This window comes from Miniopterus schreibersii, assembly GCF_964146895.1.
Source record: "Miniopterus schreibersii genome assembly, chromosome: 4".
NCBI lineage: Eukaryota > Metazoa > Chordata > Mammalia > Chiroptera > Miniopteridae > Miniopterus > Miniopterus schreibersii.
The window spans coordinates 86539979-86553083 of record NC_138105.1 but is presented as its reverse complement, the minus strand read 5'-3'; the positions used below and the strand labels follow the sequence as shown (position 1 = coordinate 86553083).

Below are 13105 nucleotides of genomic sequence, written 5' to 3'. Positions count from 1 at the left end.
GGTTAGATCAGCCCCTGTGATCTAGTTCCTGAATTACCTTCTGTGCTGTTCTCCGCCCGGAGGCTTCAAGGGGTGGAACTGGGCCCAGCCCCTGGGCTTGTTTGCGGTGACCCCAGTATGTTCCTCTACTGAACCTTTTCTTCCCTTGCCCAGTAAACTCTAATGGGGTTTTTGGCTTATGTGATGATTGATCGCAGCCCTGCTTTTCCTTCTCTCTTATCAGAGCAAAGATGGGGGGAAGGGGATGCCTAGGGTCTGGGTGAGGGAGAACCCAGAATGGGAACAGCGCCAACTTCCAGCTTACCTTTTCCTTGGCCCCTTTGAGGACTCCGCGTGTGAACAACTACCAGTGGGGAGAGTTAGCTGAGTTTTATTACAAGCTGGGCACATCCAGGAGGACCGCAGCTCACGCGCCGCTTACACATGCACCTCCAGACAAGCACACGCATGGATGCTCCTGCACATGGAGGAAACCCCCCAAATCATGGGCAGAGGGGTACACAGACCCCCCCACCGTCGTGCTCCCCATTTGCACACACGTACCAGCGTCCAGGAGAAGAGGGCTCAGGGCAATTTGTCGTGCATCCCAGATTCAGGGACGCCATTCAGGATGGAGGAAAGGGAAGATTTGAGACAAAAAAAGAGAAATGAAAACAAAAAGATCCCGCCCCGTCAGCATTAACTGGAGTATAAGAAATGAACTTTGGGCAGACAGACAGACTCCTGGGGTCAGCCAACATTCAAAATGTCCAAGGGGCCTCTCCTCCTCTGGCTGCTGAGTGCGCTGTGGCGGCTCTATCTGAGTAAGTGTCTGAACCCTGCCGTGCAGGAGCGCGGGGCTCAGCACCCTGGGCTGCTCCGGCTTCAGTCCAGCAGGGGCCCCCTTCATTCCTGCACCCCCCCCAGGGTTTCTTCTTTGGAGGGTCTCCCCCCTTCCTGTTATACAAGGTTGTATCCTGAGACCGCTTTGGGGGTTTTACGGTGGGGTAATTTGTGTTCATATCAGAAATGGCAATTTAAGAAGAAACACAGAAATAAGGGGTCAGAGGAAATGGGGGGGGGGGGGGGGATGTCCTTACAGGTGTTACCAGCACAGTCAGAGCGAGGGGAATTTGTTCTGGTAATTTTTTGTTTGCTTTTTGGTTTTGCTGGGAATGAGGCCTCAAGGTGGAGTTTCTTCCTGGCGTTGTTTCCCGGCTTGGGCACGGCAAAGGCACTCTCGGGGCTTAGACCCCGCGTCCTGGTGGCCTAGGGCAAGATGCTCTGTGCCGAGCCAGAGCCGCCGGCTCAGGCACGTCCACTTCGGGAACACGTCTAAAGGGCTCTGGCTCTTCCATGTATAAAATGAGGGACCCGGATAAGACCAGTTTTAATGATCTGTGATTGTAGGACTAGACAATATCTAATGTGCAGTTTTAAAAGTCTGGTGGTTATTTGCGTCTGAATCTTTCAAACATGCTTCATGAGGAAACAGCTGCGTTCCAAGGAAAGCAAAGGCGTGTCCTTCACCCCCAAGCCTGTGCCCGGCTGTCCTCCCTGCCTTGCTGTCCTCCCTCACCCCAGGGGTCTTCAGGTCTCCCCGTAAGTCAGGCTTTTCCTGAGCACTCGGGACTGATTTAGGTATTTCTGCGGTGAGCCCCTGTCCTCCCTGGAGTTCCCCCATCAGAGAACTTTCTCTCCCCAGATGCTCTGTAACGGTTCATGGAACGAAGCAGGCCCTGTCTCCGTATCAGCATTGGCAATGGTCCTTCTCTTGTTCTGGGAACTTGAGGTGGGGGGGCTTTGTCATGTGGAAAGTTGCTGGGGTCTAAGTCCACGTTTCCAGCTACTGGCTGGACGCTGACAGAGTGGCTGGTTGAGCCAGGGCGGCTTCTCCAACCCCACTGAGAGGAGCCAGCACCTGGTGAACTGTCTTTTTTTCTTTCATTTGGGTCTTTTCTAAAATGACCAGTTTAGAAGAGAGTGACTGTTCAGAATCACCAAGAATCAATCAAAGCTGCACATGCTCTTAAAAGATGCCAAATCAGCCCTAGCCAGCACGGCTCAGTGGTTAGAGCATCGGCCTGCACAGCGGGTTCAAGTCCCCATCAAGGGCATGTTTCTGGGTTGTAGGTTTGTCCCTGGCCCCATCAATGTGTCTCTCTCACATCAAGAGTTCTCTCTCTCTCTTCCCCCACAGCCCCCTCCTTTCCACTCTCTCTAAAAATCAATGGAACAAATATCCTTCAGTGAGGATTAAAAAAAAAGGGGGGGAGATGCAGAATCAGACACTTCAGTCTGTAGATGGTGAAACTGAGACCTGGATTGGGGAAGAGCCTTTCTTAAGGTCACCAGCTGAGGAAAGCATGCAGGCACCAGAGCCTAGGTTGTACCCACACCATCCTGGGTAACTCCTGAAAAGGGGAATTGATTCCATACCAACAATTCCTTTGCTCCCTGATACTTGTGTAATTGGAAGGGACAGTTTTTTGTCCTATTTTTAAATTCTAATGTGCAAGGTTACTTTATTAATTCCATGTGGCATTTGATATTTTGTCTCATTTGAACCTTAGAAACTCTTTCTGAGGGGAGTTGCTATTTCTCCCCTTTATTTGATGATGGTAATGAGGTTAGGATTTATTGTGGTTTTCCTCCAAGAACACAAAAGGCAGTAACTGGCAGATGAGGTTTACAATGTAAGCCCAATGGGTGTTTTTTCTGCCACACCAAATTGCCTAATTGCCTGCTTCCTTTTTTTGAAAACATTCATTTTTCATCAGATGAGTAATACAGAAACACCCTTGGTGAAAAAAATAAAAATATTCTAAAGCTAAAATCCCTCTTGATGACCACTCCCAGGCCCTGTCCCTTTCCAAAGGTCATGGAGGTGACTGACACAATGAGTTGGGTGTATATCCCACCAGACACTTTTCTATGCATTTAGCTTCATATATCTGTACACCCCCACCACACACACACACACACAATGCAAACTTTTTATATATTTATTTTATCAAATGGTTTTATATTTTGTGTTGCATTAAAATTTGCCCTTCTCATACTTTCGTAAGACTTGGAGTGTTTGTGCCAGCTAACGCAGGTCTATCTAATTCTAATAATCTTCTATGCACGATTCCACGGGATGAATGTGCCACAGTTTTGCCATTCCCATATACAGGTTATTTATTCCATTCACATGTATATGAGGGCTGCAGGAAACATTTGCAGTTAGGTTTCCTTGTGCATGTGTGTTTTTCTAGGGTAAATAAAACATGAAATTGCCAAGGTTTATTTATGTATTTAATTTTAATCTTCACCCGAGGATATTTTTTCCATTGCTTTTCAGAGAGAGTGGAAGGGAGAGAGAGAGAGAGAGAGAGAGAAACATTGATGAGAGAGACACACATTCATTGGTTGCCTCCCACATGAGGACCAAGCCTGCAACCCAGATACGTGCCCTTGGCAGAATCGAACCTGGGACCCTTCAGTCTGCAGGCCAACACTCTAACCACTGAGCAAACTAGCTAGGGCTAATTGCCAAGGTTTAGATAGCACGCATGAATGTTGGATATTGATAGAAACTGCCAAATTGGCTCCCAGTGTGGCTATACCAGTTCATACCCCATTTCATTAAGTTGACTCCGGTAGGCTATCTTTCCCTAGGTCCCTTTTGGCCAGCACTTGATATTACCAGCATTCTAAATATTTGCCAAATAGGTGAAATTTACTAGCCACTTATGTTGCTTCATCTATGGATTGCCTGTTATGCCCTTTTTTAGTTTTTCTATGGGGTCTTTTCTTAAGAGGTAGGATGCTGCCTGCAATGCTGTAATACTTGGGAAAATAAACTGATGACTCTCCAGTAGAAATAATTCTTGCATATATTTTAAAATTAATTTCCCAAATATTAATAGGAAGAAGCTTATGCTTTAGAAGTTGCTAGTTTTACGTGCATGTGTTCTGTGTTGCTACCACAGCCGGGGGTGATGACAATGAATTTCTTATCTTTTTTCCTGGTTTTATGGTGGGCAAAATGGACTTCCACAGCACTGATGATCTGTGAAATACTTTCACTGTGGCAAAGCGGAGAGACTGTGAGTTCAGGGAAGGCTCCGGGCTACTCCGTATTTGGAATGACCTTCATCATGAGAGCCAACTGTGGGAATCCCAGGAAGCACATCCTTTTGTTTACTCTCTAGGTGCCTCTTGGGGTCCTCTCCTAGAGAGGAAGGTCTACTGGACACCCTGACGCCTGGGTCAGGGAGGAACAGGGGCCTGCTGCCAGGTCTTATACAACTTAGCCAAATGGGTCAACAAAGTTAGTGAATGGAGAGTCTCATGGGGCAGGAGGTTCCTTGAGGGAAACAATACGCAGGGACTTAGGTGCCTAGGATGTAGTCTGATGGTCTGGAGCTTCATTCAGCCTGCCAGGCTCTCATTTCAATCATTTTTTAATTTAATTTAATTTTTTGGTTTAGAACAATCACTGGGCTTACCATTTGCAGCAGTGAAAATGTTTCACAGATTCTCAGAAATGGATGTGATCTTTAAAGAGCTCTTCCAGTGGTCCTCAAACACTGGGTGAGTGGCCAATGACATCAGAATGACCCCAAGAGCTTGGTTATGCCCATTCCCATGGGCTTTGGCCTCAGAGTTTCTGACTCAGGGCTGGTCAATAAAATATATATTTTTAACAAGCTCGCCAGGTCATGCTGATGAGCAGCCAAAGTTGGGAAGCACGGATACTTCACCTTAGAACTAGAGTGGGGGCAAATGTAGCTTTACAGTTGTTCATATGAAAAATAATACAATAATTAATAAATAATAATAATACAAGAATAAACTCTGTGTTTCATGTACTCACAACTGTAAACCTGCTTGTGCCCCACCCTGTAGTGATACTTTCCAGCAAACCCTCCAGCTGTCATTCCATGTAAATCCTGTGGTCCACTTCAGTTCTAACATTTAAAAAATCCTCACACTCCACCTGACTTCATATTATCTAACAAGAAATAAATGGTCCAGGGCAATTAACTTTTATTTCCTGTACTAAAAGGGGAGGACAATGGGATACAGCTTGACAGCCCAGCTTCCTGCCATAGTCCTCTCTGGGTTGGAAGACAGAGGGAGGCTCGTTGGAGGCATTTCGGTCAGTGGTGCGTAGCCACCGCGTATTGGGGCACAGTGGGTAGAGTGCTGCTTTTGGACCTGTTTACATGAGTTAGTGGAATTGAGTTAAAGGGTCAGGATCTTTCATCGGAGAGTTTATTGGTTTATCTAATGGTACTCAAGGTCAGAGTGTTTTTGTAAAAGTTGATTTTAGAGAGAGGAAGGGAGAGAGAAGAGAGAGAGAGAGAGAAACATCAGTCGGTTGCCTCCCGCAGCGCCCTGACTTGGGCTGGAACCCACAGCGCCCGCGCCTGGGTGTGCGCCTTGACGGGGAACCGAACCTGCCACCTTCTGGTGTAGGGGACAGTGCTGCAACCAGCGGAGCCCCGCCGGCCAGGGCGGGTCCAGAGTTTTTCAGTGAGCGAAAAGGTCTTGCTGTGGAAATGAGTTTGGACACTCGGGGGGGCCAGCCATCTCCCCCGGGGGGTGGAAGGACATGGAGTTAGGGGCTCAGCTGCGCTGAAGGGCGCGTCGGAGTTTAGGCTAAAGACACCAGGAAGCGCAGCCCCCTTCGCCCCGGGCAGCGCGTCTGCACCGTTGCAGCGGCTTCTCTCGCCCTCCCGCAGCCCCGGCGGCGGCCGAGCTCACCGTGCGGGCCTACCTGGGCCAGCCCGCCACCCTGCCCTGCGTGTACTCCGCCTGGTCTCGCGGCAGCAACAGCATGTGCTGGGGCAAAGGCACGTGTCCCAGCTCCAAGTGCAACGAGGAGCTTCTCCACACCGACGGGACGAAGGTGATCTCCAGGAGGTCGTCGAAATACGACCTCCGGGGGAACATCTGGAGGGGCGACGTCTCCTTGACCATCTTCAACGCCAACGAAGGGGACAGCGCCGTGTATTGCTGTCGCATAGAGGTGCCCGGCTGGTTTAACGATGTCAAGACGAACATTCGCCTGAGGCTGATGAAAGGTGAGCGCGGGAAGGGGCTCGCCCCTGGGAGGAGAGATTTAGTGGTTAAAGGGTAATGGGCTGGGGGGGCGGGGGGTGGACAGGCTTCACACCAACGAAGGTGACGGCACCGTGGACTGCGGAGACGACTAGAGAAGCCACAGTGTGAAGCAGAGATCCAAGGGGGCGGGAAGGGGGCGGAAATGAGGGAGTGGAAGGTGGCGGGTGGGGAAGGAAATTGCAGGGTCAGCCTGAAGAAGGCAGCTGCTTCCTATCTCGGGGACTGCCACGGTGCAGGAATGCAGGCCCAGGGTTTTCAGATCTCTCAGTTTTTATGTGAGCTAGACCGATCGTATTTGCATGTTGGCAAAGATTTCAAAATTTAGAGAAATATATCCTGTGCAAACCAAATAAAGCATGCCCGTGGGTCAGCTCCGGCCCGTAGGCCAGTAATTTGGAACTTCCCGCAGCAGAGAAAGGGCGTGGGGCGTGGGGCGTGGGGCGTGGGACGCACGGCTGTTTGCAGCTGTTTTTCCCGTCTGTTCCTTTCTGTGGCTTTTGGCGAAACTTGGAATACGGTGGGGCTCCTAAAGCTGTGAGCGGCCTGGAGGGCAGCCTGTGGCTGAGTGATGCCAACAGCAGCAGCTTTCCTGTTTGTCTGCGACGGGGCCTCGTGAAGTGAGCCTTGTGTTCAGCTTTCATCAGAGGTGGAGGGATCTTGGGCTCCATCCCTAACCGGATGGGCATGGCGGAAGGCAGGGCCTAACAGGCTCCCCGGGTGGCTCTCATGCACTTTATTTCATTTTTATTATTTTTTTAATGTTGAATTTATTGGGGTGATATTGGTTAATAAAACTATATAGGTTTCAGCTGTACAATTCCGTAACACATCATCTGTACACTGTATTGTGTGTTCACCACCCCAAGTCAGTCTCCTTCCATCACCATTTATCCCCCTTTACCCTCTCCTGCCTCTCCCCAGCCCCCTTTCCCGCTGGTGATCACCATATGGCTGGCTGTGTCCATGAGGTGCTTTTTTTCTTTGCTTAACCCCTTCACCTTTTTCACCCAGCCTCTCAAGGCCCTTCCCCTCTGACCGCTGTCAGTCTGTTCTCTGTATCTATGAGCCTGTTTCTATTTTGTTTGTTAGTTTATCCTAATGCACTTTAAAATTTGAGAACTGATGTGAATGCTTCTAATTAGAGAATTTTTGTACACATTAGCATATTTCCCCCTCAGAACAACTTTGTGAGACAGAAGTTATTTCTATTCTGATTTATTGAATTAAACGACGCTTACCCAAGTCTGCTCTTTTCAAACCTGGTATAACCAACTATTATTTTATAAAATACCTGTTGCTCTCCATACTCTGTGGGGTCATTTCTAGGTTCACTTGAAACTAAGGGTGTCTTTCTGGTCCATTAGAGTTCATGGAAGTTTGGCACATTTTATAGGGTGGTATCTGTAGAATAGCTGTGGCTAATGAACCTAGATTCAAACGTTTAGGAGGTGAGTGGTGCTGGCACGAACCAATCTTTAATATCTGACAGAGACTACATCCTCAAGTGTACAATATATTAACTGTTAACTGTAGGCACAATGTTATGCAGATCTCCAGAGTTAATTCATCTTGTGTGACTGAAATTTTATATCTGGGGTCACTTTTGATGCAGTTGTTCATTTTCTCATTGATGTTTTTGGGCCACCTACTGTGTGCATGACACCATGGTAGGTATTACATGTGTACCGGAGAACAAAGTAAATACCAGATTTTCCCTCATGGGGCTTACCAACTAGTGGGAGAAGCAGACATTAAACAGTGATCATCTAATAAATGTGTGGTTATGAAATGCAATGAGTGCTGTGCAGGTAAAGTCTGAGAGTACAAAAAAAAGTTATTACAAAATATGGATACTCTCCTTGCAGAAGTGTCCATGTAGATATGAGGGTTACGAAGGAGCCAGTCTCATGAAGAGAGACACAAGGAAGCAGCAGGTACAAAGTTTTTCTAGCTGGAAGGCCGCTGATATGTTCAAAGAACTGAAGAAAGGCCAGTGGGCTGGGGAAAGTGGAGAGTAAAGTGGTGACATGAGACTGGAAAGAAAGAAAGACAGGGCCAGATCAAGTGGAGCCTTGCGGCTAAGTTTGGGGGCTTGGCTTTTGATCTTAAGGGCAAGGAGACTCAGTAAAAAGTTGTAAGCAGGGGCCTGACACAATTAGATTTGTCAGCTTAAAAGGGTACTCAAACCAAGGTTGAAGAACAGATCGGAAAGGTCAAGACTAGCAGCAAGAAACCCAAATTCCAAGGGCATTACCATGGTCCAGGACAGTGGACCAGGTGAAGGGAGCAGAAACGGAGAGAAATGAAAAGATTCCAGATATATCTGTACTGTTTCCCTTTTCCTCCATCTCTGCTTATTACCATATATATCTTCTGTTGATTACAGCCCCAACCACCACCACCACCACCACCACCACCACCACCACCACCACCACCACCGCTATGACAACCACCACAGCTGCGCTTCCAACAACAGCCGTGACTACACCTGACCTCACAACCAGAACACTTCAGGCAAGAACAACCACTGCCCTCGCCACAGTGGCAACCACATGCCCTCTGACAACACCAGGCGCCCTTCCTGAGACAACCACAGTGCTTCCGACCACTGAGCCTTCCACGGAAGGGTCCACCCTCACTGCAGGTAGGTGATACAGTTGGCCACGCTTTCCCTTCTGCTGGTCAGATGCACATTGGGTCCCCTGGAACGGGGTTCTTCTGCTGAATGAGCAGCCCAGAGACTTACTCTTGTGTGTGTGTGTGTGTGTGTGTGTGTGTGTGTGCGCACGTGCACATGGGGGTGGGGGGGAGTATGTGTTAATGTGTTAGTTTTCCAGGACTATCATAACAAATGCCACAAACCAGGTGGCTTAAACAACAAAAGTTAATTTTTAAAATATGTTTTAATTGATTTTAGAGAGAGAGGAAGGGAAAGGGAGAGAGAGAGAGAGAGAGAAACTTCGATCAGCTGTCTCCTGCATGCCTCCCACTGGGGATTGAGCCCACGCAGGCATGTGCCCTGACCGGGAATCAAACCAGGGACCTCTTGGTGCATGAGCTGATGCTCCACCAACTGAGCCAGAGCAGCCAGGGCAGAAGTTTATTTTTTTATCATTCTGGAGGCTAGAAGTCTGAGCTCAAGGTGTCAGCAGGGTTGATTTCTTCTGAGGCCTTTCTCTTGGGCTTATAGATGGGCATTTTTCTCACTATGTCTTAACATGGCCATTTTCCTGTGTGTGTCTGCGTCCTAATCTCCTCCTTTTATAAGGATACCGGTCATGTTGGATTATGGCCCATCCTAATGACCTCATTTTACCTTAATCACCTCTTTAAAGGCTCTATCTCCAAACATTCTGAACTACTGGGGGTTAGGGCTTCAACATATAAATTTGAGGGGTAGGACACAATTCAGTCCATAACAGTGTATATATGTGTGTGTATGTGTGTGTGTGTGTGTATTTTCACTAAACTGTTTCTCTTTTTTCCCCTACTCTTTTTTTCTATGTTTTTGAAAAGTTAGCTTTTTTGGCACAAAGACAACAATAAAAAATAGCCCTAAATCTCACCACTCAGCACAAACACTTATTTTCTTTGCTGCCTTTTAGCAAACTTTTTCTCTCTTCCAGAGTCAGAAACGCTCCTTCTCTCTGAGGTGACTTCTGGAAACACTACCCTACTCACACCCAAAGGTACGTGGGCACAGCTCGCTTTTCTTTCCTTAGCCTTCGATCGAGAGAAAGGAAACAGTGAATGGAGTGTCAGATGGGTAGAGATGACTTTTGGACCCTGTGTGCCATGAAGTCCGCCTGGGACAAACCGATGTCCTCCTGTTGACCTCCCAGGAATCTTGGAGATGTTTATTAAAGAACCAGAAAATCTCACCTCAGGTTAGGCCCCAGTTCCATCTGCCAGGGGTTATATCTCTGCCTGGGCATTAGAGAATGGTTGAGGAAAGGCCTCCAGATGCCTTAAAATATTTTTTGATGGTGAACTGGTTCTACCCACAATCTTTTTTCTTCTTTGTTTCTGTTTCTCCTGAATCCTTCTCGATCCAGCATCTTGGACCTCTCACTGAGTTACTAACGGGGGCTTATCTGAGCCCCTGCCACACTTCAACCTCTGATTCTGAGGATAAGATTATTAGAAAGCAATCATGAGATAGCTTGAAGGTTTTCTTAGGTATTTTTGCTGCCCCAATAAGGCCTAGATCATTTAAATAGCTTTACAATATTCAATTGGCTAATTTTATTATACTCTGAATAGTCACCTAAAGTCCATGAACACTAAACCAATCCATTTTATATGTATTTTTTATCCCATTGGCCTTTAAAATAATCATCTTAAGACACATTTGTATTTTTTTTCTCCTAGAATCCAAAAATTACTTGCAATCCTTGAAGAAAATCAGAAATATATAGAAAAGCACAAAGACAACAATAAAAAAATAGCCCTAAATCTCACTACTCAGCACAAACACTTATTTTCTTTGCTGCCCTTTAGCAAACTTTTTCTCTCTTCCAGAGTCAGAAACGCTCTTTCTCTCTGAGGTGACTTCTGGAAACACTACCCTACTCACACCCAAAGGTATGTGGGCACAGCTCGCTTTTCTTTCCTTAGCCTTCGACCGAGAGAAAGGAAACAGTGAATGGAGTGTCAGATGGGTAGAGATGACTTTTGGACCCCGTGTGCCATGCAGTCCGCCTGGGACAAACTGACGTCCAGGCAGCATTTGTGGCTCACTCACTCCTGTAAAGAAGAGCTAAAGGGAGAGGGAGAGAGGGAGCGAGGGAAGGAGATGGGGGCAGGAGGTAGAGTGGCTCCGGTGCGCGCTCCGCGGTCACCCGCCTGGGTTCAAGGCCTGCCTCTTACCTGCTGTGTGACTTTGGGAAATTTATTTAATCTCTCTGGGCCTTGGCTTCTTCATTGGTAAAATGGGAATAATAACAATAACACCTTTCTTTTTTCTGAGGGTTAAATGAGAAATGCATGTAGACCACTTCGTACCGTGCGTGGCATGTACCAAACGCGCAGTAAACCTCAGCTCTTCATTTTTTCAATGACAGAAGTCAGTTCAGAGGACAGAGGAACACCCAAAATAGAAGGACAAGCCCTTGCCTAAATTCGTTTTCTCTTTGAAAGCCGTGGGCCCTCCAGCCAACTCCCAGACATGGACGTGGGAAACGAGGGGCTCAGTGGTTTTTCTCAGCCGGGGGTGGGGGGCTGTGCTCTGAGTGTCCGTCTCTGGCCGTGGGAACAGGCTGCCGTCCGCCTGCTCGTCTTGGGATGGAGCTATTTTGGTTTCACCGGGGTCACATCCTACACCCTCGCGCAGGCTGGGGTGAAAGTGAAACACGCTAGAAGCTCCAGAGCGGGCTCCTTCCCCCTTCCACCTCATTTCCGAACCCCTTCCTCAGCCGCCTCTGGGAGCCAGGAGCGCTCAGAGGAGGCCCACCCTGTCATTGCTCAAAATACTGCTAACTTATTTTATCTTGCATAAATATTATACCAATGCCTTTCGTTTTTGGGGGATTCATAAAAAATAAGGTAGAGATAAAGTTTTCTTTGACTCCCTCTCTTTAATCCCAGCCCCTCCTCTGAGGTCATCGCTGCTATTACTTGAAGACGATCATTCTAGATCTTTTTCTGTTCCCTTAAGGGTGTGTAGAGAAACACACAATTTGATTTGTGTGTGGTTATTTTTAAAGGCTATCACACTGCGTGCGGCTTTCTGCATTTTATTTTCTGCACCTCACATTATATATATGAGACAGCTTTTCCCCTCAGTCCATGTAGATCTGCATCATTATGTTAAATTGCTGTGTAGCCCGGCCGGCGAGGCTCAGCGGTTGAGCATCCACCTAGGATCCAGGAGGTAGTGGTTCGATTCCCGGTCAGGGCACATGCCTGGGTTGCGGGCTCGGTCCCCAGCAGGAGGCGTGCAGGAGGCAGCTGGTCAATGACTCCCTCATCACTGATGTCTCTCTCTCTCTCTGAAGTCAATAAAGACATACATATATATATTGTTTTTTGTAAATATATCTTTATTGGTTTCAGAGAGAGGAAAGGAGAGGGAGAGAGAGATAGAAACATCAATGATCAAGCCCGCAACCGGGCATGTGCTCTGACCGGGAATCGAACCCTGATCGCCTGGATCCTAGGTCGATGCTCAACCGCTGAGCCAGGCCCGGCCGGGCAAGACATATTTTTAAAAATTGCTGTACAGTATTTCCCACTCTGGATCCCTGCAGTACCCGCCGCCCCGTGCAGGCATCCTGCTTGCTCCAGTGATTCATCATTGAGCAGCGTCTGCAGTGAGTGGCCCGAGCGCTTAGGCAGGTTCTTCTCTGGCCAGGGCGGTGACCACGGAGGAGCGCCAGGCCAGAAGAGATGCGCACTTTCAGGTTTAACAGCGATTACAAAGTTGTCCTCTGGAAAGGCTGTGCCAATTTGTTTCCCTGCCCACGGGCTCTGTGCTTTCCCATACCCTTCCTGCACTTGATAGGGCCATTTGTTTAATTTTTTCAGCCTCCTGAGAAGAGAATGTCATTTTGTTGACTCGATTAACAGAGAGTTTGGGTGTCTTTCTGTATGTTTATTAACCAGAAAGCGGCCATCCTGTAAGTTGCTGAAGGAGGCAATGTCACGTCACTCACAGAGGCTCAGCGGATAGGACTGGAGGGGACAGACAAGAGTGAGTGGAAGGGGCACGGATTTTGAAGGAAGGCTATAAATCAGGGTGAAATGCAAGCAATCTCATGTGGAAAAGCTTGGCATGTGCTGCCTCAGGTGGGGGGAAGACAGAAAACCTGGGCTCGATGTTCATGACTTGAGGGAAACTAGGTCTCAGGGATTCAAACCTCCTCTGTCCGTGGGACAGGGCTAGGGTGGGGCTGTTTTCTATCAGAAGAGAAGGTAGCAGGCAGAAAAGTGATGAAGGGTGGGCAAGGAGTTGTCAAAATGTTATCATTTATTCCATTTAAATCTCGGACTACTTTACATTGAATTGGGA

At 47.8% G+C, this 13105-nt stretch overlaps 1 protein-coding gene across 1 annotated transcript in view; it reads left to right on the top strand.

Annotated features, from left to right (window-relative positions):
* The first annotated feature begins 684 nt into the window (after nt 1-684).
* The window catches only part of TIMD4 (T cell immunoglobulin and mucin domain containing 4), a 32435-nt gene continuing 20014 nt past the window's right edge, over nt 685-13105 (top strand). Inside the window, exons 1-5 of the mRNA XM_081135212.1 lie at nt 685-803; nt 5715-6056; nt 8483-8740; nt 9723-9785; nt 10618-10680. Of these exons, the coding sequence (XP_080991338.1) occupies nt 746-803; nt 5715-6056; nt 8483-8740; nt 9723-9785; nt 10618-10680 (784 nt within the window). The 5' untranslated portion in view covers nt 685-745. The remainder of the gene's footprint in view (nt 804-5714; nt 6057-8482; nt 8741-9722; nt 9786-10617; nt 10681-13105) is intronic.